We start from the raw sequence: 26,487 nt of genomic DNA, 5'->3' as shown, positions 1-26,487 counted from the left end.
CTTTTTTTTTTTTTTTTTCTTTTTTTGCAGTACTGGGGATGGAACCCAGGGCCATTCTACCTCCGAGCCACACCTCCAGCCCAATTTTGAAACCGGGTCTCACTGAGTTGCAAAGGGCCTAAGTAGCTGAGGCTGTCCACAAACCGCCATCCTCCAGTCTCACCCTCCCAAATGCTGGGATTAGAAACATACGCCACCACGCCTGGTTGTGTTAAATGGTTTTTTTTTTTTTTTGGTGGTGGTGGTATGGGGATTCCTGGAAACCCTTTTACCTCCGGGCTACACTCCCAGACCTATTTTATACTTTTTATTTGGAAATAGGGTCTCTTAAGCCAGCAAGGCTAGCTTCGAACCTGAGCAATCTTTCTGTCTCCACCTCCCAAGCGCGGGGATTACAAGCATGTGCCACCATGCCCGGCTTGTGTTAGATGCTCTTAATCTCTCCTGTGCTCAAATTTCAAAATCTACATATTCTAAGCCCTAAAAACACAATTCTTCTCTACTAAAATATGATGTGGCTAGCAAGCTGTAATATACACTATGTAATTATCTACACTCTAGCCCTCTGGTAACAACTGCACCTTAGTAGCTTACAGATATAACAACTTGGCTCTAATAGTAATAATCATTATTCACACTATAGTACTCTATTAAAGAAAGATTTAAAAAGTTTAATATTCAAAGAAATACCACAGCATGACATTAAAAGAGAAACTAAGTCTATCTACAACATATTTCCCATTCCAATGATTTACTCAAGATTCAGTTATTTCTGCCTACTTTGAAAATTTCACTTCAAAATTGCTTCAAAGGGAAAATAATTGAATACTACCAGATAGTAAGCAAAGATAACACTGTTTAACTGCAGAAAACCTTTAATGTAAAAGGATCAGTATTACAACTTCTAAAAGAGGCATAAGACACGTTTGATGGAAAAATATAACTTTTAAATTGAAATTCAGAAAAGTTTAAGGCAGAGATACTTAGAAAGCATACAGATGAGTTTAAGAAAATGAGTAAGAATCCTTGGATCACTGACCTGTAAGGGCAGCCACTTTTGCAGCAACCTTTTCTGCAAAGCCAATCCTAGTGTTCAAACCTGTACCAACAGCAGTGCCCCCTGCTGCGAGCTCGTAAATCCTCGGCATGGCAGCTTTTATTCTCGCCATGGCATACTGCACTTGCTGAACATAACCACTAAATTCCTGAAAGAAGAAAAGGAAAGTAAGAATTTCCTCATGGCTTATAAGTTACTCTAACTACATTAAATAGAAGCTTCTAAAAATATTTCAGAGTACTACATTATAAGCTATTCAAGTGTTATTCATATAGTGTCAATTCTGATGATGAACAAAAGTACAGGGAAGGATGAAGACTTATAAAGCGATATGATAGGACGATGCAACTAATCACATGCAGTCTTTTAGAACCTATTCTTTCAACAAAAAAACAGTAAATAAACTTCAAAAATAAGTTCACTCTATTAAATTACTGGTTTGTTTGTAATCTCCTAAATAAACTGAAGTGATTTCCTTTTTTTTTATTTTTTTATTTTTTTGGTGTGTTCCAGACAACATTAAGAAAGAAAAAAATACAGATTTTCCCAAGAAAAACACAAATACAGAAACCTTTCCCAAAAAATTCAGATTAAAAATCTGAGAGGTAACAAAGATCCTTTACTGGGATTATGACTGGGAGCTGAGAAGCTAAGCCACACTGAAGAGACTGTGAACGAAGGTAACAGTGGGGTAAGACTACAGCATTCCTATACATGCTAATTCTGCTCTCAGTGTTGCACTATTTCTTCACTAGGATGCACTTTAAATAAGGCAATTGCAAAATCTGCCATTTTTTAACATAGAGAAACCCTATCAATAATTATGTAGGAATAAAGGCATGAACTAAAACCTAATTTGTTAAGCCAAAGATATTGGTTATAGCAAATCTTTTCTTTCCTGCCTGAAAATACTAAAAAATCATAAATATTTTTTTATTAGCATTAGGACTTCATACTGATGTAAAGAAAACATTTCATTTCAAAAATACAATTCCTAGCTGGGCATGGTGGTGCACACTTGAGGATGGCAGTTCACAGACAGTCTCAGCTACTTAGCCGAGGCCCTTTGAAACTCAGTTGAGATCCTGTTTCAAAATGTTAAAAGGACTAAAAAATAGGGGTGGGAGTGTAGTTTACAGGTACAATGCCCCTGGATTTCATTCCCAGAAGTACTGCCAAAAAGAAAGAAAAAAAGAAAAAAAAAAATACAACTCCTTTCAGGTAGACCTAATCATTTGACAAAACAGCATGCACACATATGAGTATACGCACAGAGGCTGGTTCACTTAGGGAAGAGATTATGACTGGGGAAAATGCAAAAATTTAAAAGATAATTCCACAAAAAGCAAGTATGAATCCTCATATTATCAAGTCAAGTAGAAAAACAGAATTTTCTGTCACGATAGGTAAAAATGATAATTTTATATAAGAGGCCACAACATGATCCCAACAGACATGAATTTCAAAATGTGACATACCACTGGGCACGGAGGTGCATGCTTATAATCGCAGCATTTGGGTGGCTGAGATGGGAGGATCTTGGTTCGAGGACAGACTCAGCTACTACTTAGTGAGGCCCTTTGCAACTCAGTGAGACCCTGTTTCAAAATAAAGAAGAAAAATAGGGTGGAGGTGTATCTCAGTGGTAGAATGCCCCTGAGTTCCATCCCCAGTACCACACACACAAAAAGTGACATACCAAGAAAAAAGGAAAAAAATCAGAAACCACGGATTCAAACACATGGTACCAAGAGTCAATGACGCAAAGAGAAATGAGCCTCAGCCTTCGAGGCAACTTCATGCAGTGGGCTCAATTACTTCCGTAATTTGTTTGTTAACAAATCCTTTTGAGTTTTCTTCATGCCTTCTGTATGTAAATTAAGCTAACAGATCAAGGTTTCTCTTTTCTTTTTTTGCAGTACTGGGATTGAACCCAGGCACATTCTACCTCCGAGATGCACACCCAGCTCTATTTTTTATTCTTTATTTTGAAATAGGATTTCACTAAGTTGCAGGGGGTCTCACTAAGTAGCAGAGGCTGGCCATGAACCGGAGATCCTCGTGTCTCAACTTCTCAAATTCTGGGATTACAAGCGTGCTCCACCACACTCGGCTTAATCAAGCTTTCTTTAGTGTTTAAGTATTTCCCAAGAATATGGGAGGTCCTGAGTTTAATCCCCAATCCTGAAAAAAAACCAAAAACCCCAAACCAAAACCAAGAATACACCCACATGAGCAAAGTCAAACTCTCAGTCTCACCTCTATTTCTGGGAAATGATTATTTCATAATTATCATGTGATTCACATATTCTTCAACCGGTTAAGAAACATAAAAATATTTGCTGGTATCTTAATGAAGACATGGTCAAAATAATTTTAATGAGGAAGCTACACCTTGTTTAATTACTTTAAAGTTAAATTCTAAACCTTCTAATTTAGAGTAAGAGAAACGAAAAAATCAAGATAATCACACTGATAAAGATGATTATGGTAGTCAACATTAATGCATGATTCTAAGGACTCTGTGAATTCACTTATTTAAAACCTCATAATTATCCTATGAAAGAGATATAATTTTCTTTACATTACAGCACAGAAATCTGGGCACAGAAAGGCTAAATAATTTTCCTAAGGTTGCATAGCTTGTACACAGCAAAGCAAAGATTTGAGCCCAAGCACTCTGATTTCGATGGTTCACTCCCAGTACGTTACTCATCTCCTTTCAATACAGAACAATTTTTTGTTATAAACTTGTCCTTCTAAACTAGTGTGATTTCAAGGGTGATATGCTGGCTATTTAGATCACTTCCTAAACTGAACAAGTCAAATTCCTGTACCTGCCCAAGAGTCAGTGGAACAGCATCCTGGGTGTGAGTACGTCCAATTTTGATGATGTGTGTAAACTCCTTGGATTTTGCACTGAGAGCATCATGTAGCTTCTGTAGCCCTGGTAACAACACTTCATGGACTTCTACTGCAGCAGCAATGTGCATTGCTGTGGGAAAAGTATCATTGGAGCTCTGTTGGAATTTTTTTTTAAAAAAAAGTGAAATGTTAAACCCAAAGCAACAAAAAGCAAAACCAAGTATCTCAAAATAACTCACTGACTATTCAGAACCCAGTGTACCTTTACATGTAACAAGTACATTTGTTTACATGTAACAAATCAGGAAGTGACCTGGCTTCCTGTATTTGTCTTGCTATATGGAACACACTCAGGATTATGAATACATAACATATACTGAATATATTATGTATTATAACCAAGCATACTAAGTATATTACATATGTTACATATTATACCTGCCTATTAATAAAGGACAGCAAAACAGAGAAATCCAATTAAAAGCTGTACTTGAAGAGAACAATAACATTCCTCACAATTATAAAGCACATCTATTCTTTATAAGCATTTCTTATTTAGCTGAGGAATATTCTCTGAGGTAGGTCACCACATTAACCACAGGACAGCTGAGCTTGAGACTGAGATGCTGTGATGGAGCTAAAATACATCGGAACTGAAAAAACTGAGACTGACCAAGCAGTACACACACAGTGCTCTTTCCTCAACCACTAACCCTGTACTTTTAAAGTATGATTTTTTTTTTTTTTTTTTTTTTTTGTGGTACTGGGAATGGTACCCAGGGGCACTGCACCTCAGAGCTACACCCCCAGCCCTAAATTTTTATTATCATTGATTGTGTGTGTGTGTGGGGGGGGGGGGGGTACTGGGGATGGAACCCAGGGGCATTTTACCTCAAAGCTATACCTCTAGCCCTACTTTTTAGTCTTTTTAGTTTTGAAACAGGGTCTTACTGAATTGCAAAGGGCCTAAGTAGCTGAGGCTGTTCACAAACTGTGATCCTCTGATCTCCGCCTCCCAAAATCTGGGATTACAAGCATGTGCCACCATGCCCAGCAAGTATGATGCATTTTTAAGAGATATATTATTCATGTATTTTACTGTTTCTATGGAAAATATCAAAGCACAACAATAAGATGTACAGTATAATGAATTCTTAGGTACTCATAGGCCAAATTCTATTGTTAATAAGCCACAGTCTATGGTGTTCTGCTATAGTAGCCCCTAAGAAACAAGAAACCATCACAAATCAGAGAACTTAAGGGAACATATGACTAAATGTAATGTATAGCTCAGTCTGGATCCTGGAAGAGAAAAATGACATCAGTAGAAAAATTTATAAAATCTTAAAAAAAGTTTGTTATTTATTTATTTAAGAGCATTGTGCCTATGTTAATGTCTTAGTTTTGATAAATGTATCATGGTTGTTTAACATGTTTTTTGGGGGGAGGGGAGGTGGGATAATGGAGACTGAATCCAGGGGTATTCTACCTCTGAGCTACACAATGAGCCCTTTTTAAAAATTATCTTTATTTTAGCCGGGCACACGCTTGTAATCCCAGTATTCAGGAGGTTGAGACAGGAGGATCCTGGTTCGTGGACAGCCTCAGCTACTTAGTGAGGCCCTTCACAACTTAGTGAGACCCTGTTTCAAAATAAAGATTAAAAAACAGGGCAGGGGATGTAGCTCGGAGGTCAAATGCCCCTGGGTTTCATCCTCAGACCCGAAAAAAAAAAAAAAAAAAAACTTTATTTTAGAACAGGGCCTAGTAAAGTTGCTAAAATTGGCCTAAAAACTGTGATCACCCTGTCTCTATCTTCTAAGCACTAGGATTACAGGTGTGCACCATGCCTGGCTTATTTAACATGTTTTCACATTAAGGAAAGCTGGTAAAGGGGAAAAAAGGACTTCTGAACTATCTTAGCAATTCTCAAATATAAGGTAAAAGAACTCTCCTTGTCAAAAGTGTATGCTTCACATGCACACGCGTGTACACACACACACACACACACACACACACACACACACACACAGGCGCTTCCATTATGCTTTTCAATGTGTAATGAAACAAGGGAAGAAAACATACTGACCTGGCTTTTATTAACGTGATCATTGGGATGCACAGGTTTCTTGCTGCCGAGTTCACCTCCTAACATTTCAATCGCTCTATTACTAATAACTTCATTTACATTCATATTTGTCTGGGTCCCTGATCCAGTCTGCCACACCACAAGAGGAAAATGATCATTTAATTTACCTTCAGCGACCTGCAGAAACAAAACATTAAAAATGAGTGTTTTTGGTACCAGTGCACTATAATTATGTATCATAGTGAGTTTCAGAATAACAAATACATACAAGCAGGCATGTGTTGTTTCCCTCCTGCTCCCACCCTATCCCCACCTCTCCAGATCCATTCCACTAGTGTGCCCCTCATTTATCTGGGGTCTTCTGTTTTCTAGTTTCTCCCCTAAATTCCACCCATGAGTGAAAACATATGGCCCTTTACTTTCTGTGACTGGCTCATCTCACTAAGCTTAATATTCTCCAGGTTCAACCATTTTCCTGCAAACTAAATGAGTGTGTTCTTTATTATGGCTGAGTTCCACTGTGTGTATATTCCATAATCTCATTAATCCATTTGTCTGTTGATGGACATTTAGCCTGGTTCCATAGATTGGCTGTTATGAATTGAGTTTGTATAAACATGGAAATGTATGTATTCCTCAAGTAATCTGAATTTGAATCCTCTGAGAAGATCCCCAAAGTGGTATGGCATGGTGATTTGGTGGCTCCATTCCCACCCTTTTAAGGAACCTAGATACATATTAATTTGCAATCCTACCAACAGTGTAGAATAGTTCTTATTTCCCTATATCATCTCCACATCATTTATTGTTTGTATTCTTGATGATTGCCATTCTACATGGGGTTAAATGGAATGTTTTGTTTTGTTTTGCATTTTCCTGATTGCTAATGAGATTGAACATTTTTGCATAGATTTGATCATCTGTATTTCTTCTTTTGAGAACTATCTATTTTGATCCTGTGCCAAGTTTTTTATTGGGTTGTTTTATTAGTATTAAGTTTTTAAAATTCTCTACATTTTCTAAATATTAATCCTCTATCAGAAGAAGAGCTGCAAAGATTTTCCTCCACTCTGTAGGTTCTCTCTCTAGGTTCTTGATAGTTTCTCAGCACAGAAGCTTTTTAATCTGATACAATCCTCTTTATTACTTTTCCTTATTTCCTGAGTTCTAGGGGTTTACTGAGGGAGTATCTACCTGTGCATGTGTCAGGTAGTTGGTCCTTTGTTCTCTCCTAGTAACTGCTAAGTCTCTAGTCTTATTTTTAGATCTTTTATCTATCTTAGTTGATTCTTGTGCAGGGAGAGAGGTTGGGACTTACTTCTATTTTTCTATATGTTTAGCCAATTTTCCCAGCACCATTTGTTGAAAAGGCTACCTTTTCTCCAGCGTCTGTTTATGGCCCCTTTGTCAGAGATAAGTGTGAGGGTTTGTTTCTATATCTTCTGTTCCACTGATCTATGTGTCTGTTTTTGTGCCAATACCATACTCTTTTTATTAATACAGCTTTGCAGCAGAGTTTGAAGTCAGATATTGTGATGCCTCCAGCATGGTTGTTTCTGAGAATTGCTTTGGTTATTCTGGGCAAACTTTTTTCTTTGTCCATATGAATTTAGGAGTGTTTTTCTATTTCTGTGATATTTAGTAGTAACCATTTAGTAGAATGGCCATTTTGAAGATGCTTATTCTGCCCATCTAGATCATGGGATGTCTTTCCTTCTTCTTCTTCTTCTTCTTCTTCTTCTTCTTCTTCTTCTTTTTTTTTTTTTTTTTTTGGTGGTACTGGGGGTGGAACCCAAGAGCTTTTCTATCTCCAGGCTACACTCCCAGACCTATTTTATACTTTATTTGGAAACAGGGTCTCACTAAGTTGCTGAGAGCCTCACTAACTAGCTGAGGCTGGCTTCGAATCTGTGCAACCCTCCAATCTCAGCCTCCCATGCGCTGGGATTACAATCGTGTACCACCATGCCTGGCTCCCCCACCCCCCCTGCCAGTACTGGGGATGAAACCCAGGGACATTTCTACCTCCAAGCTACACCCCCAGCCCTACTTTTTATTCTTTATTTTGAAACAGGGCCTCACCGAGTTGCAGAGGGCCTCAGTCAGTAGCTGAGGCTGTCCGCGAATCACCATGCTCCTGCCTCATCATTCCAACTGCTAGAGGTACAAGCATGCGCCACCTCGCCCAACTTTCTTTCCATCTCCTGGCCTTCGATTTCTTTCTTCTGTGTTCTGTAGTTTTCATCATAAAAGTCTTTTACTTCTCTGGTTAGATTTACAGCCAACTGCTTTATTCTTTTTGGAGCTACTGTGAGTGCAAATTTTCCCCAAAAACTCTTTTTCAGTGGATTGAGGATTGGTGTACAAAAAAAAACTCTACTGCATTTTCCTAAGTTGGTTTTGTAAACAGATGCTCTGATGAATTTGCTTATCAGCTCTCTAGCAGTCTTTTAGTTGATTTTATTAGATCTTCTAGGATCATGTCATCAGCAAACAAGAATAATTTCACATTTTCTTTCCTTGCCCATATTCCTTTAATTTCCTTCTTTCAATGCTCTATCTAGAATTTTGAGTACTATGTTAAATAGCAGTGGGCATCCTTGTCTGATTTTGATTTTAGTTTTTCTCCATTCAGTATAATATTGGCTTTGGGTTTACCATAAGATATTGCAGTAATTTCCTTCCATGCCTAGTTTCTTCAGGGTTATCATGAAAGGATATTGAATTTTGTAGAATGTTTCTCTGCATGTATTGAGAAGGTCATGTGGTTTTTGTCTTTACTTCTGGTTATGTGGTGAGGTACATTTATTGATTTGTGTATGCCAAACCATCCTTGCATCCCTGGGATGAAACCTACTTCAACATGGTGAGCAATTTTTGTGAATTTCTGAATTCGAGTTGCTAGTAATCAATTAAGAATTTTTGCATCTATATTCATTAAGAAAATTTTTGTGATTTTGAGTTATCTTTACTTGTCTTGGGTACCAGGGTGATGATAGCTTCATAGAACAAATCAGGGAGTATTCCACCTCTTATTTTCTGAAATAATTTGAGAAGCACAAGGAAGGCTTAGCCCTTCCTTGAAGGGTTTATAGAATTCGGCAGGGAATCCATCTGGACCTGGGTTTTCTTTTGTAGGAAGACATTTTATTGCTGCTTCAATCTCACTGTTTGACATTGGCCTGTTAAGATTTTCTGTCCCTTTGGTTCAATTTCTAGTTAACATTTCTAGTTAAGAGTTTAAAATTTTTTCTAGGTTTTCCAATTCGTTGGAAAGTAGCTATGGATGGCCATTTGAATTTTTGCATTATCGGTTGTGAATAACTCCCTTTTCATCTCTTAATCTATTTGGTTGTTTTCTCTATTTTGGTTAAGTTAGCTAGAGGTTTATCAATCTTGTTCATTTTCTCAAAAAACAACCGTTTCATTGATTTTTAAAATTTTTATTCTTGATTTCAATTATTTCTGGCCTAATTTTAATTATCAACCCAGCCTTCTACTGGACTTGAGGTTTATTTGTTCCTGTTTTCCTAGGGCCTTGAGATTTCTCATTAGGTTGTTTCCTTGGAGTCTTTTTTTTTTTTTTTATGTAGGCAAAGTCAATACTATAAATTTGCCTTTTAAGATTTTTCTCAGAGTATCCTAGGAATTTTGGTAGGCTGTATCTCTAGTTTGATTTGGTTCTAGATTTTTCTTTCTTTTCTTCTTCTTTTTTTTTTTTTTTTTTGGTGGTACTGGGGTTCCTGGAAGCCCTTCTACCTCCGGGCTACACTCCCAGACCTATTTTATATTTTTTATTTGGAAACAGGATCTCCTAAGCCAGCGCACACGGCTGGCTTCGAACCTGTGCGATCTTCCTTTCTCTGCCTCCCAAGAGCGGGGATTACAAGTGTGCGCCACCATGCCCGGCCCTGGTTCTAGATTTTTAAAATTTATTCCCTTTTTTATGATCCAGTCCTCATTCAAAAGTGTTATTCAATCTCCATACATTGGTATAGTTCCTTAGTATATTCTTGCTATTGATTTCTAGTCTCAATTCATTGTGATCCGAGAAGATGCACAGTACTGGACCCATTTTTTTTCGTACTTACTGATACTTGCTTTGTGGCCTAGAATGTGATCTCTTTTGGAGTTTACATGAACAGCTGAAAAGAATGTGTATTTGGTTGTTGTTAGATGAAATATTCTATAGATGCTTGTTAGGTCCATTTGGTTTATAGTATTACTTAGGTCTGAAATGTCTTTACTGATCTTCTATCTGGTTGATCTGCCTAATGTAGATATATGTGGTGAAGTCTCCCGGTACTATAGTATTTGGATCTCCGTGTCTGAATGCCCAATAGTGTTTGTTTAATGTACATAGGGGTTCCAATATTTGGTGCATAAATATTTGCTATTATATCATCTTGCTGTATTGTTTGTTCCCTTACCGATATGAAGTGGCCCTCTTTGTCTTTCTTTTTTTTGGTGGTGGTGGTACTGGGGTTCCTGGAAATCCTTCTACCTCCGGGCTACACTCCCAGACCTATTTTTTATCTTTTTTATTTGGAAACAGGGTCTCTTAAGCCAGCGCGGCTGGCTTCAAACCTGCACGATCCTCCTGTCTCTGCCTCCTAAGCACAGGAATTACAAGTGTGTGCCACCACACCCAGTTCTTTGTCTCTTTTTATAAGTTTGGCTTGAAATCTGCTTTGTCAGATATGAATAGCTACTCCTGCTTATTTCTGTTTTTCATTTTCATGGAATATCTTTCTCTATCCTTTCACTCACCGTTAGCCTATGAATATCTTTGTGAGTTTCTTACAAGCAATGTATAGTAGTTTTGAGCTTTAATCCACTTTGCCAACCAGTCTTTCAACTGAAGAGCCGAGGCCATTTACATTCAGTGTTATTTCCTAACATTTAGGAAATAACATAAATTTTTGTTATTTCCTAACATTTAGAGTTTTGCTTCTGTAAGTTTTTATTTACTTGGTTATCATTTAATGGAGATAGTTCCTTTTGTGTTTGAGGTTATCTTTTTTGTTTCTTAATTGTGAATTATTTCTTTTGGCGTCTGTAGTGCTGGCTTGGTGTTAATATATTCTTTTAGTTTTTTGTTGTTTTGTTTTGTTTTTATCAAGGAAAGGTCCCCATTGAATTTGAAGGACAGCTTGGCTGGATTTAACAGTTTTGGTTGGAGATTGTTTTCTTTCAGGACATGGCACATGTCATTCCATGTCCTCCTGGCTTTTAGAATTTGGGTTGAGAAGTCTGGTATAATCAGTATTCACTTGCCCCTAAATGTCACCTGATATTTAGCTCTTGCTGACTTTAAGATTCTCTCCTTGGCCTCAGTGTTGGTCACTTTAATTAGGATGTGATGTGCAGAGGGTCTTCTTTGATCTTGTTTAATTAGGCTTCTGGATGTCTCTTGTACCTGAATGTCTGTCTTGTCTTTCAGGTTTGGGAAGTTCTGATGTTATTTCTTCAAAGATATTTTTTATTTCCTTAGTTTCTCTAAGCCTCCTATAATTTTAATTAATCTGAGATTAGGGTGCTTTATGGTGTCCCAGTTATCTTGAATGTTCCATTCATATTTTTTTTTTTTTTTTTTTTTTTTTACCTGTTACTCACTACAAGTTCAAGATTGAATGTACTGTCCTCTAAAGTTGAGACTCAGGATTCTGTGTAGTCTAGTCTGTTGGTGATATTTTCTATTTATTATTTCAGTTGGTCTATTGCATTCTTCATGTCATTCAAATTTTGTTTCTTTTTTCAGAGTTTAGCTATTTGTTCATAAAACCCTTTTATTTCCTTATTATTCTCTGAGCTCTTTCCTCCTATCTTCCCTTAGGTAATTTATCAGATTGATAAACACATTTCTGAGCTCATCTTTATTCCTCTTCTGAGGTAGTTTCCATTTTTGTGGATGCAGTTATGCATACCAACTGTCTATACTTCTTTTTCTCATGACTTCTAAGTTCCTTGTGTTTTAATTACTTCTGTAGTGCCCTTTCTTTTTGGATTCTTCAATGATAATTAGTGTGGCAGAATGTGTTACCTCTTAGCTGATTTAGGGGTGTAGTTCAGGTGTCCTGGTTCTGTCTCATAAATATGTGTTGTCCTTGTCATCGTACGTTCTAATCTCATATATAGATCTCATAATAGACAGTTGTGGCAATAGACTTGGACACTACATAGCATTTGGTTATGAACCCAGTATCTTTATGCTTACTACACTACTTGTATCACCAATCACTTGGACAGTGAAGGCATCAATTAACAACAGTGTCAATATCTACCTATAAGCTACATAGAAAGTTGTATTGTGGCCGGGTATGGTGGCGCACGCTTGTAATCCCAGCATTTGGGAGGCTGAGACCTGGAGGACTGCAGTTCGCGGACAGCGTCAGCTACTTAGTGAGGCCCTCTGCAACTCAGTGAGACCCGGTTTCAAAATAAAGAATAAAAATAGGGCAGGGGCTGTAGCTCGGGGGTCAAATGCCATTGGGTTCCATCTCCAGACCCACAAAAAAAAAAAAAAAAAAAAGAAAGTTGTATTGTGTATGTCCTCAAGAACTTCTGCTATTTTGATGATCACAAATACATGTCTGATGAGGAAGAGAGCTGTATGAGTTAAATATTTCTAAAGACGGCAATGGTACAGTTCTTTAGTTGATGGGAAGTCTTCAAGGGGAAAAAAGAGGAAAATCTGAAGGGTTTAGTATGTGTAGGAAATATTAAAGGGTTTAGTTTAGCAGGTCTTTGGAAAGGGGGAGAAAAAAAGGTAGGCATACATGGAAGGCTAGTGATAAGAGTATGCAGGTACAGTCAAGGGGTTTCAGTTAGTAGAGGAGTGAGGGAGGGCTGAGTGAGTAATGAGGTGGTATGGGAAGAAGTCAAACTATATAAATTGGAGCTGCACTAGTACATCCACTAGGCTTCATATAAAGTACCAAGCAAGTTATGACAGGAGTAATAGGGAAAGAGTGATTTTTATGGGCGGAAGTTGAGGAAACTAGTAGGTTTAAGTTTAGAGAAGTCAGTTGGTATGAACAGGAACAAATCACATAAGCAAGAAGGAAGGGTAAAAAAAGAGGAAAAGAAACAAAAGGAGCAAGAATAGCAACAGGTAAAAAATAAAACTGTGTAAAAAGATAATAAAAATAAAGAGAAAATGATAGATAAAATTAAAAAAATAACAGTGAAAAGGTAGAAAAATAAAAGGTGCAGGAAGACAGATACCTGGAAATCAAACAATATAAATCTTAAGAATTGTTTAACAAAAAGTGACAAGGTTTTCTCTATTTTGAAAAAGGACTAAATAGGCTAAATATGAATTCTTGTCCTATGTCAGATGTTTTTTCTTCTTGGGTTCCAGCCTCCTTTGAAAAGTGTAAATGCTGCTCCTGACCTCTGATCCAGAGCTCTTGTTCCCCACCCACTCAGTTTCCAGCTGCCTAGGTTTATCTCAGAGGTCATCGAGGAGGGGGGGTTTAGGCAGAGTACCTCCAACTTGACAGCCAGAGGGGCTACACTCAATTCCCAGGTCTGTGTGCTTTCGTAGTAATTCACTGATAGAAGGGGCCAATGGAGTGGAGGGGGGGATGGGGCTGCTGCAGCCTCCTGCTAGAGAGGGCTAGACTCAAGTAGGCTGGGCTTCTGTTACTTAGAAAATTCCTTAGTATTTCACTAATGGAGTGGAGCAGAGTGGAAGAGCGGACTGGACGGAGGGCTCAGCTGCAGACTGCCGCTAGCAGAGTGAAACCTGCCATCTCCACTGCCCAGGTTCTGAGTTAGAGTTAAGTTCCAACATGGATTCTCCCTCTGGCCCGAAGACCCACATTCTTTCTTCCCAAGTGAGAAATAATATTCACTGACTATTTTAATCAACCATGATTACATTAGCACTATTTTAAAGATGTTCGATATTTTCATCTGCTAAATGATTCTCTGAGGGCTTCCTGGCATTTAAATGTAGGTGTGTCTCAACTCTAAGGTCCTGTAGCATCACATTTACAATCATGAATGCTTTAAAAAGTGAAATAGTATACATTCTGCATGGTATGATAATGAACTGGCTTCAAATGAAAACTAAATCAAAGCCATCTTTCTTACTTTCCTCTGCCTCCTCTAGAAGAGGGCCACCTGTTAAGCTGGCAAATATGCTGTCTTCAGATACATTTATTGTTGGTGCTCAGAAGGAATATCCAACAGATGCTAGTACCAGAGACGGCATAACGAACTAGGGATCTGAAAATGTGAATTCATTAATAGATAGTTTACTGCACAGATGTCCAACCAACAGCAAGTGCCAAATGGGAAATAAGCACTGCCCAGATTTGCCCCTATTTTTGTCCTATTTTCCTAGTCTCAGCTTTTGCATTCGTTTTGGAATTGTAAGCTTCCTAAATGAGTAGATACTCAACTTCATCTTTGGAAAAAATCTTAGCTTAAAAAAAAGAAAATTCAATGCACTTGAGAAATCTACTACTTTAGACAACTGGTCCATTTCAAGACTTTTTTTTTAGTTCTAGAAAAATAATAGGTGATTGTTGCAGACGATTTGAGATCTGAGTAAAGAATAATAGTCATAATAGTTCTACTCCTCAGAAATAATGGCAATCAGTATCCCATGCAATGGTATATATGTGTAAATAAACATGTATACACTTTATGCTTGCCAATGGTCTCTAAACAATACAGTGTAACAATTACTTATATAGCATTTACATTGTACTAGGTATTTTAAGTAGCCTAGAGATGATTTAAAGGAGGAAGTGAGTAGGTCAACAGCAAATAATATACACATTGTATATGATGACTTGAGCATCTGTGGGTTTGGGAATGGAGGATGGTCCTGTCTGTATGTGTATATAAAAACACATTTTCTGTTCATTTCTTTTCCTTAACAAAATTTGGATCATAACATACATTTTTTGCAAACTTTCTTCCCTATTTCTCATAGGTTAGGCTCTGTTCTATGCCAATCTTTAAAAAACTAACTTTCAAGCTGAGTAGGGTGGCGCATGCTTGTAATCCCAGCATTTGGGAGGCTGAAACAGGAGGATCTCCGTTTGCGGACAGCCTCAGCTACTTAGTGAGGCCCTTTGCAACTCGAGACCCTGTTTCAAAAAGAATAAAAACAGGGGTAAAGGTAGAGAGGTAGAATGCCCCTAGGTTACATCCACTAACTTTCTATGATTCACAATATAACTAAAACAAATGCAACATATGTAAGCAGCTGTTATTTTTAGATATAATCTAATCTTTTTTTTTTTTTTGCAGTACTAAGGATGGAACCCAGACGCATTCTACCTCTGAACTACACCCCTAGCCCTATATTTTAGTCTTTATTTTGAAACAGGGTCTCACTGAGTTGCAAAGGGCCTCATTAAGTAGTAGCTGAGGCTGTCCACAAACCCGGACCCTTTCATCTCAGTCTCCCAAATGCTGGGATTACAAGTGTGCGCCACCACGCCTGGCTTTGTTTTTATTATTATAACAGTACTGTAATGAACGACATATGTGTAGTTGCTGTATCCTTTTTTGTCTTTTATTTTGAGACAGTCGTCTTGCTAAAGTTGCCAAGGCTGGCCTTGAACTTTTGATCCTCCTACCTCAGTTTCCTGAGTAACTGATGTTATAGGCATGAACCACCATATATAAGTCAACAAGGAAAATCAAGATGCTTAAAAGTAAAAGTTATAAAATCATCCAGAAATTTTGTCACAGTATTTTAAGTGTCATATTAATATCCTCTCCAAACAATGCTGTCACCCTATCTGAAATTCCTTAGCTCAAGTACTCAGTGCCCTTTCCCCCTAGCAGAGCTTGTAAAAACCAATGGAAGACACAGGTCTGATGCTATTTAAAAAATACACTATCACCACCTACCTCATCTGCTGCCTTCATTATTGCACTAGCAATCTTTGGATCAAGCCCATAATCCTGGTTCACTTCAGCAGCTGCTCGCTTCAAGATGCCAAAAGCTTTAATAACTGGGATCTAAAATTAATCAGAAAACATCTCAACTTGTGATTTTAGTTATGCATGAAAATTTATTATTTCATGCAATGCAAAAACTGCACATAAAACAGTAACTTAATACCATTATTCTATGTTTAAAATAAAAAGATTACAGATAAACGCATAATGCAACAAGAGAACCAAAAAAATACATTGAGTCTTCATCTATATCTCACATATATATATGTTCATACACACATATCCAGACATGTTTTTCATTATACTCTATATACATATATGTTATAAAGTGTATATATCTACTTTTATACAATATACATTTAAACCAAAGGTATTCAATCATTTCTCAACAAGAGTCATTAATTTTTCATCACTGGATCCATGTTGCATTATAACTGTTTCCTTTTCTTAAAAAAGAAAAAAAAAATCAACAACATATTTAACTTCTAATCACTAGGAGATAACCAATGACTAAAGAACTTTCATTTTATCCCATTTATAGCTTTGGGTGAAAATGTGTGTTTGTGTGTGTGTGTGTGTGTGTGTGTGTGTGTGTGTGTGTGTACATACATATACATATATGTACATTTTCAGCTTTATTTTTACATATGTATTTTTTTTCTAGTTAGTAAATATTAGACTTTTCTTTGGTACTGGGAATTGAACCCAAGGGCATTCTCCCTCTGAACTATACCCCCAGCACTATTTTTATTTTTTATTTATTTAGAAACAGTCTAAGGTGCAGAGGGCCTTGCTCAGTTGCTGAGGCTAGCCTTGAACCCGCAATCCTCCTGTCTCAGCTTCCCCAGTACTGGCATGTGCTACCATACCCATTTGATTTGACATTCTTTAAATAAGATTTGATTACTGTAAATATTCCCAGATTTTATTTTTTTGCAATACTAGAGATGGAACTCAAGGGCATTCTACCTCCAAGCTACACCTCCATCCCTATTTTTTATTATTTATTTTGAACAGGATCTCACTGAGTTGCAAAGGACCTCACTAAGTAGTAGCTGAGGCTGTTCACAAACCACGAGCCTCCTGTCTCAGCCTCCAAATGCTGGGATTACAACCATGTACCACCACACCTGACTCAGGATTTTTGTTTTTTAAATCCAGGATTCTCCAGTCTTAAAGTTAATGGTTAATAATATATAACTGTATTTTCATTTTTTAGTATGGAAATCTTTTCATTTTCTACTTCAAATCATCTAAACTTTAAAAGGATAAACTGAATGTCTTGATTAAAGTTCAAGGAAATAATAACCTGGTTTTTGTCAAGAGAAAATAATTTAGAGTTGTCAAAATTAATCATATAAATCATGGCACAGATTCCAAGCCAAATTTAAACGTAGAAAAAGGAGAGAGAAAAGCTGAGGAAAAGAACAAAGAGTTTATAAAACAGAAGCTATAGTCCTCTGAGGAGTATCAAAGTGGAAAAAACAAGAAAATGTAAAGAATAAAACATATTAAACACATAAACCCGGACTACAGTGAGAATAAGAGGTAAGCCAAAAATGAAAAACAAAAAAAATTCACTGTGAATTCTAAATAACTGAAATTTAAAAAATTATAAATGCTTTACTCAAACAAAATGGAAACAAACTGCACACATGATTAGAAATGTAAAAGATTTAAACCTGAAAAAATGGGGAGTTAAGTTTCTACAGGAATGAAACACTGTGGTGGTGGGTTGAACCACCACAAAATTCACAACCAAATGCCAATCAACACTGAGCATCTGAATGGACTGCCTGACCCTAGTATTTATTATCAGACAAAAAAGAATATGGAATGGAATGAAATGAAATTTCTCATACCAGTGTGAGTTTCACTAAACACCACTGAAATAAAATTTCACAATGTATCACTGGGGAGAAAAATATTATAATTTTTTAATCATCTGGGTCTGGTGGAGCACACCTGTAATCCCAGTACTTAGGATGCTGAGAGAGGAAGATCACAGGTTTGAGGCCAGCCTGGGCAACTTTGCAAGACCCTGTTTCAAAACAAAAAATATAAAAAGGGATGAGGGTATATCATGGAGTTAAAATGCCCCTGGGTTCATTCCCCAGTATAAAAAAACAAAAAACATTCTTAATCTACTCACATTAGAAATTCATAATCTCATCACCTCTAGGTCTTTTTGCTAAAATCAAGTATAGAAGTTCATAATCTTTTTTGGTTTTGTTTACTTTGGACTTCAGGCACAAAGGGTTGGATTTTACCACACTACTAAGTCCAACATACATACAGTTTGTTTCTTATCTAGGAAAGGTGAGGGAGGTAATAGAGATGAAATCAAATGCAACTTAACCAAGTCCCCAAGTGTCCACCTTTCACAGACATATAACCCAATGGTTGCCCTGGCTCTGGAGCAAAAGCAGCAGCACACACCCTTCAAGCCACACTGACTGCTGATTAAAGCAGGGTCATCAAAACAGGAACCACATTCACTCCATCACTGTTGGCGGGCCAACCTTTTCACCCCAGGAGTTTAATTCTATGAGTACATTTTAGGACCAGCCCTTTGCTACCCAAACATGTAGTCAGACCCTGTTTATCTCGTTACTAAGCAGGCCATAGGTGGCAGTGACAAAAAGATTGTCTTCAAAGATTTAATTCTGTAATAAAGTTTTATAAACCAGTTAGGATTCAGTCTTGAAGGCTTAGGAATGAGTTAAAATATGGAATTTTAAATTATCTAGAATAAAAGGTAGATTGAGGAGATAACTGGTAAACAATAGCTCACCGGATGAAGCCTGCTACTTCTAGGCTTACTAGCCTATCCTGTATTGACTACTTTTCATACTCCCGCTGGGCTCCAGGAAGATATGTAATGTATCTCATCAACTCTTTTCACACTTTAACATCTCTGAAATCAAGATGCATCTTACAATCAATGACATATTACAACTTTAGCTTCTTCTTTTTTAGTGGTACCATACTGGTCCATTTTCTACTTGATGGCATCTCAGATTTAATGAAACATGGCAAAAGTTTTCTAATTGTTATCTAAATCATGTGGCATTAAATAAGCATTCACATATTATATATTATATGCCAAACATGATGAATAAATAATACTTTGGTATATTTGTGTATTTTATACTTTTCTGAAAACTGTAACCAAGATAGAAAATATGATATTAAAAAAAACCTAAGTTTTAAATGAGTAAAAAACAGAATCAAGAATTATAATACTGAAATAAGTTGTTTACAAACTTAAAAACCCCAACAAAAATCAGTAAATACCAAGTAAAAATTAAAAGAGTCATTTAGTTCAATCAAATAAAAATCTAAAAAAGCTGATACAGTGGCACACATCTTTAAGTCCCCATACTTGGGAGGCAGAGATAGGAAGATTGCAAGTTTGAAGCTAATGGAGGACAACTTAGCAAAACATTGTTTCACAATTTAAAAAAAAAATCAGAAAGGGCTGGGAGTAGCTCAGTGATACAATGTCCCTGGGTTCAATCTCCAGTAACCACAAAAATAGAAAATAAAAATCTTAAAATATTCAAAGTTATAGATCAAATTAATAGTATGCTACAACTTTAGAAAGTTCGACATTTTAAAGAGAAAAAATTATTACTCATTAAAACAGTTTTCTAATACCTTTACGCTTAACTCTGTAAAATATTTGTAAGGTAAAGTGACATAAACATAGCCTAGTTCATCCAAAATAAGCTAACATTTCCACAAAAGCCACTTACTGGCATTCGTTCTGTCACACCTCCAATCTTAAAGTTCATCGTTGATCTCACAGTCTGGGCACCATAATACTTATCATTTGGGACCTTCAGTTCACCAAAGGTATCATATTCTATACGGAAGGAATTTTGGCTTGCCTAAAGACAAGGATAAGACACTGTTACTGCCTGAAAAGAAACCAGTTATCAAGAGCAATGGCATCTCATCAGCTACAAGGGCAAAGAAACATCAGTGAGTATCATAAAGACAAAAAGGTTCATTTAATTACCATTCTATTCTCTACTTTTAGCTTTTTCTTTGAGAAATATGACACACAAATTTATTAATGCAGATATTAAAGACAGACTATAGAATTCATGTCTTATCGTGATGATAAGTACGGAGGAAGTCTTTGAAATATAACAGTAATCTTTTCCATTTCAGGTGTGTGCCTATGATTGACGAAGATTCAGCCAATTCAAACCTAATTTAAGTTAATGTTTACTTTGCTGGGAACATTTGAAAATAGTGTGAGAATAATACTTTAAAATTTGAAAATAATATATTTAAACAAAGCTCAGATACGGGCAACCAAGAAACACTACACATGAGAGACAGCATAGTACAAAAGAAACAGCTCAGGCTTTGAAGCCAGACACCCACCACTTAGTAGCTGTGTCACTTGCTTTTCTCATCTATAACTTAAATAAACATACAGATGAGGGAGATGGCCTATGGTAGTTTCACATGAATGCCATTAAACACCAACCTTTTCCCCTCTTATAAATCAAAACCAGCCACAGTTTTATATCAAATGCACAAACAAAAATATTTTTTATTTTGCATTATTTCAGATATCCTAAGTTCCTTATATGTTAAATATATATACACACTTTGAAACACTAGCAATAGCAAAGGCAGCCGTGGCACCAAGAATTCTAGCTCATTACTTTGTTAAGAAAAAGCACCAAGAGGCCAGCTCCATAAAAAAATTGTTTTTATCAGCAGTTTGTCAAATTTGGTTTCTTAAACTTACTCGTCACTTTTTATGTTCAAAATTAGATATTTTCATCATAAAACAGCAATAACTTTGTCCCCTAAACTTACAGATTGTTATGATAAAATTCAGAACTATTCAAGTTCTGGATGAATAAAGTTTAGTTATGTTCTTCAGTTTAAATCTCTTAAAAAGTTTAATTCCAAATCAAGAAATAACAGTCTCAATCAAATCCTAAAATATGGATGTCATTAAGAAACTACTAACTGTAGTTCAAATCACACACTCACCAAACACTTTAAAAAATGTACTTCCTAGCCGGGCTGGTGTCGCATGCTTGTAATCCCAGCATTTGGGAGACTGAGACCGGAGGATCGCGGTTCGAAGACAGCGTCAGCTACTTAGTGAGGCCCTCCGCAACTCAGTGAAACTCTGTTTCAAAATAAAGAATTAAAAAAAAAAAATTGGGCAGGGGGTGTAACTTGGAGGTCAAATGCCTCTGGGTTCCATCCCCAGAAAAAAAAAAATTACTTCCTATCTTCAGAATAAAAATCCCAAATAAAGCCAGGCGTGGTGGCGCACGCTCGTAATCCCCGCGCTTGGGAGGCAGAGACAGGAGGATCGCGCTCGTTCGGAGCCAGCCTCGCTGGCTTAAGAGACCCTGTTTCCACATAAAGTTAAAAAATAGGTGTGGGAGTGTAGTCCGGAGGTAGACGGGCTTCCAGGAACCCCAGTACCACCAAAAAAAAAAAAAAAATCCCAAATAGATAATAAGAGCAAACACTGGGACTTGTTGAGTCACTCACTGGTAGAATGCTTGCCTAACACAAAGTCCTGATTTCAATCCTCAGCACCACATATACACACAAAAGGAACAGTGTTTGTCACAGCTTAGCTAGCTAATAACTTTCCCAAAAACTAAAAATTTCTTCTCTTTAACTCCAAGAAATACATATGCTGCACAAAGTGGTAGAACAGACACAGAAGAATGACGTTGACCACTCTTTAAGGCTGTGTGTAACAGACCCAAGACAGACTGCTAAATCCCATGCAAAACAGAAAGGTAGGGTGTGTCTCCCAAAATGGATGCAATAAAAATTCATATGGAAGCCAGGCATAGTGGCACACATTTGTAATCCCAACATTTGGGAGGCAGAGACAGGAGGATAGCAGTACGCAAACAGCAAACAGCCTCAGCTACTTAATGAGGCCCTTTCCAACTCAGTGAGACCCTGTTTCAAAATAAAGGATAAAAAATAGGGCTGAGGATGAAGCTCGAATATACAGTGCCCTGGGTTCAATCCACAGTAACACACACACACACACACCGGATATATATTTGCCTCATGGAGCAAGTAACTTCTTGAATTATGCTTCAATGACCTGAAGTCTGATTTTATTTTAAAGGACAGAAGGAGAAACAGAAGGAAACAGCAGAATGCATGTGATATTCCACTTAAGAAAACACTTTAAGCTGTGCGTAGTGGGTGCACATTTCTAATCCCAGTACTTGGGAGGCTAAGACAGGGGGGATTGCAGGTTCACAGGCAGCCTCAGCTACTTAGTAATGCCCTCTACAATTTAGTGAGCCCTGTTTCAAGAATAAAAAATAGGGCTAGAGGTATAAATAAAAAATAGATCAGAGGTGGAATGCCCCTGGGTTCAATCCCCAGTATGGCAAAAAAAAGGGGGGGGGGGAGTGGCGGAGGACACCAAGCACAGTCTGAATGTATGCCAATTTCAGTATGATCCACATAAAAATTTTAAAAAATTAAAAAAGAAAGCACTTTGTTCACACCAAGAAAATTAGGAATGTAGGATCGTTTTTATTCGTTAAATTCTATAAATTCTAAAGTTGCATTAGTACAAACAATTAGGGAAAAACTGTCAGGAGATGCTGCCTATGTGTGATGACTAGAATCTTTTAAATAATATATATATATATACACATATTATATATACATACAAAAATTATGCACATGTGCACGTAGAAGAACAATGAACCCAGTCAAGTAACAAGTTTCTTCTAACAATCTTTGTGTGTGTGGTGTTCTGGGGGTTGAAACCATGGCATTTTAACCTTGAGCTATACCCCCAGCCTTTTTTTTTTTTAACTTTGAAACACAGTTTTGCTAAGCTGCTGAAAGTTTTACTCAACTGCTGTGACTGGCTGCAAATCTGCGATCCTCCTGTCTCAGCCTCCCAAATACAGGGATTACAAATATGTGCCACCACATCCAGCTCAAACTTTTTAAAAATAACCTACAGAAGACCTTTATATCTGGATCCAGTATAAATATACATTATACACCAAAATTCATGAAACAATACATGTCATGTACTAATAGTTTCTATTTCATGTTATTCTCGTCTGTTAAAAGGAAAAAAACAGCCGAGCGTGGTGGTGCACACTTGTAATCCCAACATTTGGGAGGCTGAGCTGGAGGATCGTGGTTCACAGACAGCCTCAGCTACTTGGTCAGGCCCTCCGCAACTTAGTAAGACGCGGTTTCAAAATAAAAAATAAAAAACAGGGCAGGGGCTGTAGCTCGGAGGGTCAAATGCCCCTGGGTTCCATCCTCAGACCGCAAAAAAAAAAAAAAAAAAAAAAAAGAAGAAAGAAAAAAGAAAAAAGAAAAAACCATCATTGCCCAATACACTGATTTCACCAATCACTAATGAGTCCACCTCAGGTTTGAAAAACACTCGTGTGGCTTTCAAGACCTTTCTATGTCACCATGTATATTACCTATTGCCAGTAGTTTGGGAGAAAATAAGGGAGTAGCTCTTCTCCATAACATAAGTATCAGTGACACAATCGAAGCATCTCTTCAATGTAACCATTCTTTTTAGAAATTGTGTCTGCATATGCCATAATTCTTTATTTCAAGAAAAGGCAGCTGCCACTTTAGGGATTAATACCATGATTTTAAGAATTTAACCAGTAGGTATAGGGCAAACACAAAGTAGGAGTTTCCAAGGGCTTTTTGGAGATAACTTCCCCCCAAGGGAAATAATAAGTGACCCATGTCCAGGATTCACTGCGTTAGAGCTATATCAATTCTAGAAATACTGTTAACAGCCCCTGTCCCCAAGGACCTAAGGAATTGCCAAAGTGTTCTCAACTTCAAAGGTCAGTTTTGAGCCTATAAGATAACCCTATGCAAATGCATGGATAAAATGACCACTTAACTAAGCCAGGCATTTCCTAAAGACAAGTAAAATGCTTTCCAGATTCTCAGTCTAAACTGGTTCAAAAGAAATATTTTAGTGTTCAAGAAAACCCAAATTATTTTATTTGTCATACAAAAAGGCTTAACAAATTGAAAAAAAAATCAACACTTGACTTCTGTTTTGGGTTTTCAATTTCTTTCTGAAAGTTTGTCTTGTCCTAAAATATAGGGTGACTACCATGCCTCACAATAGGCATATAACATAACAAATGGTTTACATAGCAATACAGAATAAGATATTATCTTTTCAGAGCTTATAGCCATCCTGAAAATTATTAAGGAAATAAGATGACCTTTAAAAAACATGGAGGTCTTACCTAATCACAATGCTACCAAGGCAATATAATAGCTGGGCTCCCTATTAAATATTCTCCCTCCCAAAGCACTTTTTCTCCTCCACAGTATTTATCACACTGTAATTATTCGTGTGTGATATTTTTGGTTACTTAACAACTTTGCTTAATTAATCTCCCTAAGAAGTCTCTAAACAGCCCACAAATTATCATCTTATTTCCAGGGCTTTACACATTGAATGCATTCAATAAATACCTTATCTTTCTACTAAATTAGCTTGTGTGTGTGTGTGTGTGTGTGTGTGTGTGTGTGTGTGTGTGTGTGTTGTGGTGCTGGGGTTCCTGGAAACCCGTCTATCTCTGGGCTACACTCCCAGGCACCTATTCTATACTTTTTATTTGGAAACAGGGTCTCTTAAGCATGGCTGGCTTCACACCTGCGTGATCCTCCTGTCTCCGCCTCCCAAGCGCAGGGATTACAAGCCTGCGCCACCATGTCCCGCTATGTGTTCTTTTAAATAATAAGTAACCTACAGTTTCTAGGGCTATGTGAATTTCTCAACACTAGTGATAGGAAATTTTTTTAATAAAATCAAATCAATGGAGAGTTTGGAGCTGAATGTGTTCAAAGGGGAAATAATGTGTTTAGGAATATACAAAGAAAAAATTAAAAAATTTAAAAAACCTCTCTTATTTTCTGACATTACAACCATTACAATCTTCTAACATTTGCCCCAAGATGATGATTCTTAAGTTCTACAGCCGGTTCCTTTACAAAACAGTAAAAAAGTAAAAAGCAAAAATTTTTTTTAAAGTTTTTTAAGGTTCTAAAATGCACTAAACTTACGAGATCAGGAAGTTCCAGTAATCCAAAGCAATCCTGGACTTGGTAGTTTTAGGTGTAGTAATTTCATCAAAGAACCTTAAAGTGCAGGGTCTTGGCCCTTTAAATGGAGCATGTTTATCGCTCACTACGTAGTATTTTCTCATGTGCACTACTACTGAGTATTTATAATTACTCAAATTTTGTATGGTTGTGGAAAATGAGGTGCAAAGACAATTTGCTCCAAGTCTCAATTTCTGAATAGCAGAGTCCAATCTGAAATCACATCTGGGATTGCAAACCACCTACTACACCTTAGTCCACAGTGAAGAGCTTTATTCTTCCTAAAATATCCTTAATATCCTCGAACTTTTTCTAATATACATACGTATTTAATGTTTTTTAAACCAGAATTGCCAGCTGGGCGTGAGAATCCCCGCCTGTAAGCTCCACTACGTCTGGAGGCTGAGGCAGGGAGATCACAAGTTCGAGGAGGTCCTCAGCAACTTAGCGAGGCCCTGTCTTAAAAACAATAAAAGAAATAATAAAGCCTTAACTCCCGAAGGTGACACTCTAAAGAGCAAGCGTGCTTATTTAAGCAATCATGACATACCTTGAACTTGGACCTTTTGGGTTCCTTAGCTGCCTTTATCAATAAACTACAGAGTCAACTCTAGTTAGGTCCTATCCCATCCCCTCAAACACGATTCCGAATGCTGCGCTCGAGTTTGCGGATTTGAGTTTTTCAAAAGTTGTGGGGAAACCTATTCGGACTCTAATTCAAGAGGCGCTTTCACGAGAAATGAAACCTGAAGTTCCTAAGGATCGTCTACCACCGGCGGAGGGCTGCGGGCCCCGCGCCGCCGCGCCCACCCCCGCCGCCCCGGGGTCGGAGAGGCGGGAGGCCGGCCTCGGCCTCGGCTCCTTCCCCGGGCGTCCGGGCGCCGAGGGCAAGGCTGAAGGTCACCGCGGCCCGGCCGGCACCCGCGGCCTGCGCTCACCATTCGTGCGGCGTTCGGGGGCCGGAGCGGGAGGACCGCCGCGCCACCCAGGCCCGAAGCTGCGGCTGCGGATGGATCCCGCAGGAGGCGACGCGAGCGCGCGAGGAGCCGGAGTGCTCGGTACATGGTGCGGACGGAGCGCGGGGGAAACTTCCGGGCGTGCGCGGCCACGCCCCTGCGCTCGCCGACACCACCCGCCCCGCCCACAGTTCTATCCAATCAGCAGCCTGAGTGGAGATAGTGGGCGGGACTAACAGTGAAAGGCCAATAAGGAGCGAGAGGGCTGGCTAACTCCCTCGGTGCTGTGGGACGGATGTTAGAAGCCCTCGGATTTATGGGAAACCAGTGAGCAAGGAATCCTGGGAGACGTGGTTCAAGTGCTCCTGTGACCGGTTTGGAATGCGTGGCTGACTGAAGATTTTAGCTGATTAAACAGTTTGGTTGTTGGAATAACCTAGAAAAGA

At 37.9% G+C, this 26,487-nt stretch overlaps 1 protein-coding gene across 1 annotated transcript in view; it reads right to left on the bottom strand.

The window, feature by feature from the left end:
• FH (fumarate hydratase) overlaps window positions 1–26,149 on the bottom strand; it is a gene marked incomplete at both ends in the record, with an annotated part of 33,394 nt that extends 7,245 nt beyond the window's left edge. The window contains 6 exons of the mRNA XM_080698326.1: window positions 1,040–1,205; window positions 3,895–4,077; window positions 6,012–6,188; window positions 15,891–16,001; window positions 19,700–19,834; window positions 26,024–26,149. Of these exons, the coding sequence (XP_080554452.1) occupies window positions 1,040–1,205; window positions 3,895–4,077; window positions 6,012–6,188; window positions 15,891–16,001; window positions 19,700–19,834; window positions 26,024–26,149 (898 nt within the window). The remainder of the gene's footprint in view (window positions 1–1,039; window positions 1,206–3,894; window positions 4,078–6,011; window positions 6,189–15,890; window positions 16,002–19,699; window positions 19,835–26,023) is intronic.
• Between the last annotated feature and the right edge of the window lie 338 nt (window positions 26,150–26,487).

Source organism: Muscardinus avellanarius (genome assembly GCF_963383645.1).
Source record: "Muscardinus avellanarius genome assembly, chromosome: 7".
In the NCBI taxonomy this organism is placed as follows: Eukaryota; Metazoa; Chordata; class Mammalia; order Rodentia; family Gliridae; genus Muscardinus; species Muscardinus avellanarius.
This window is presented reverse-complemented; position numbering and strand designations above follow the sequence as displayed.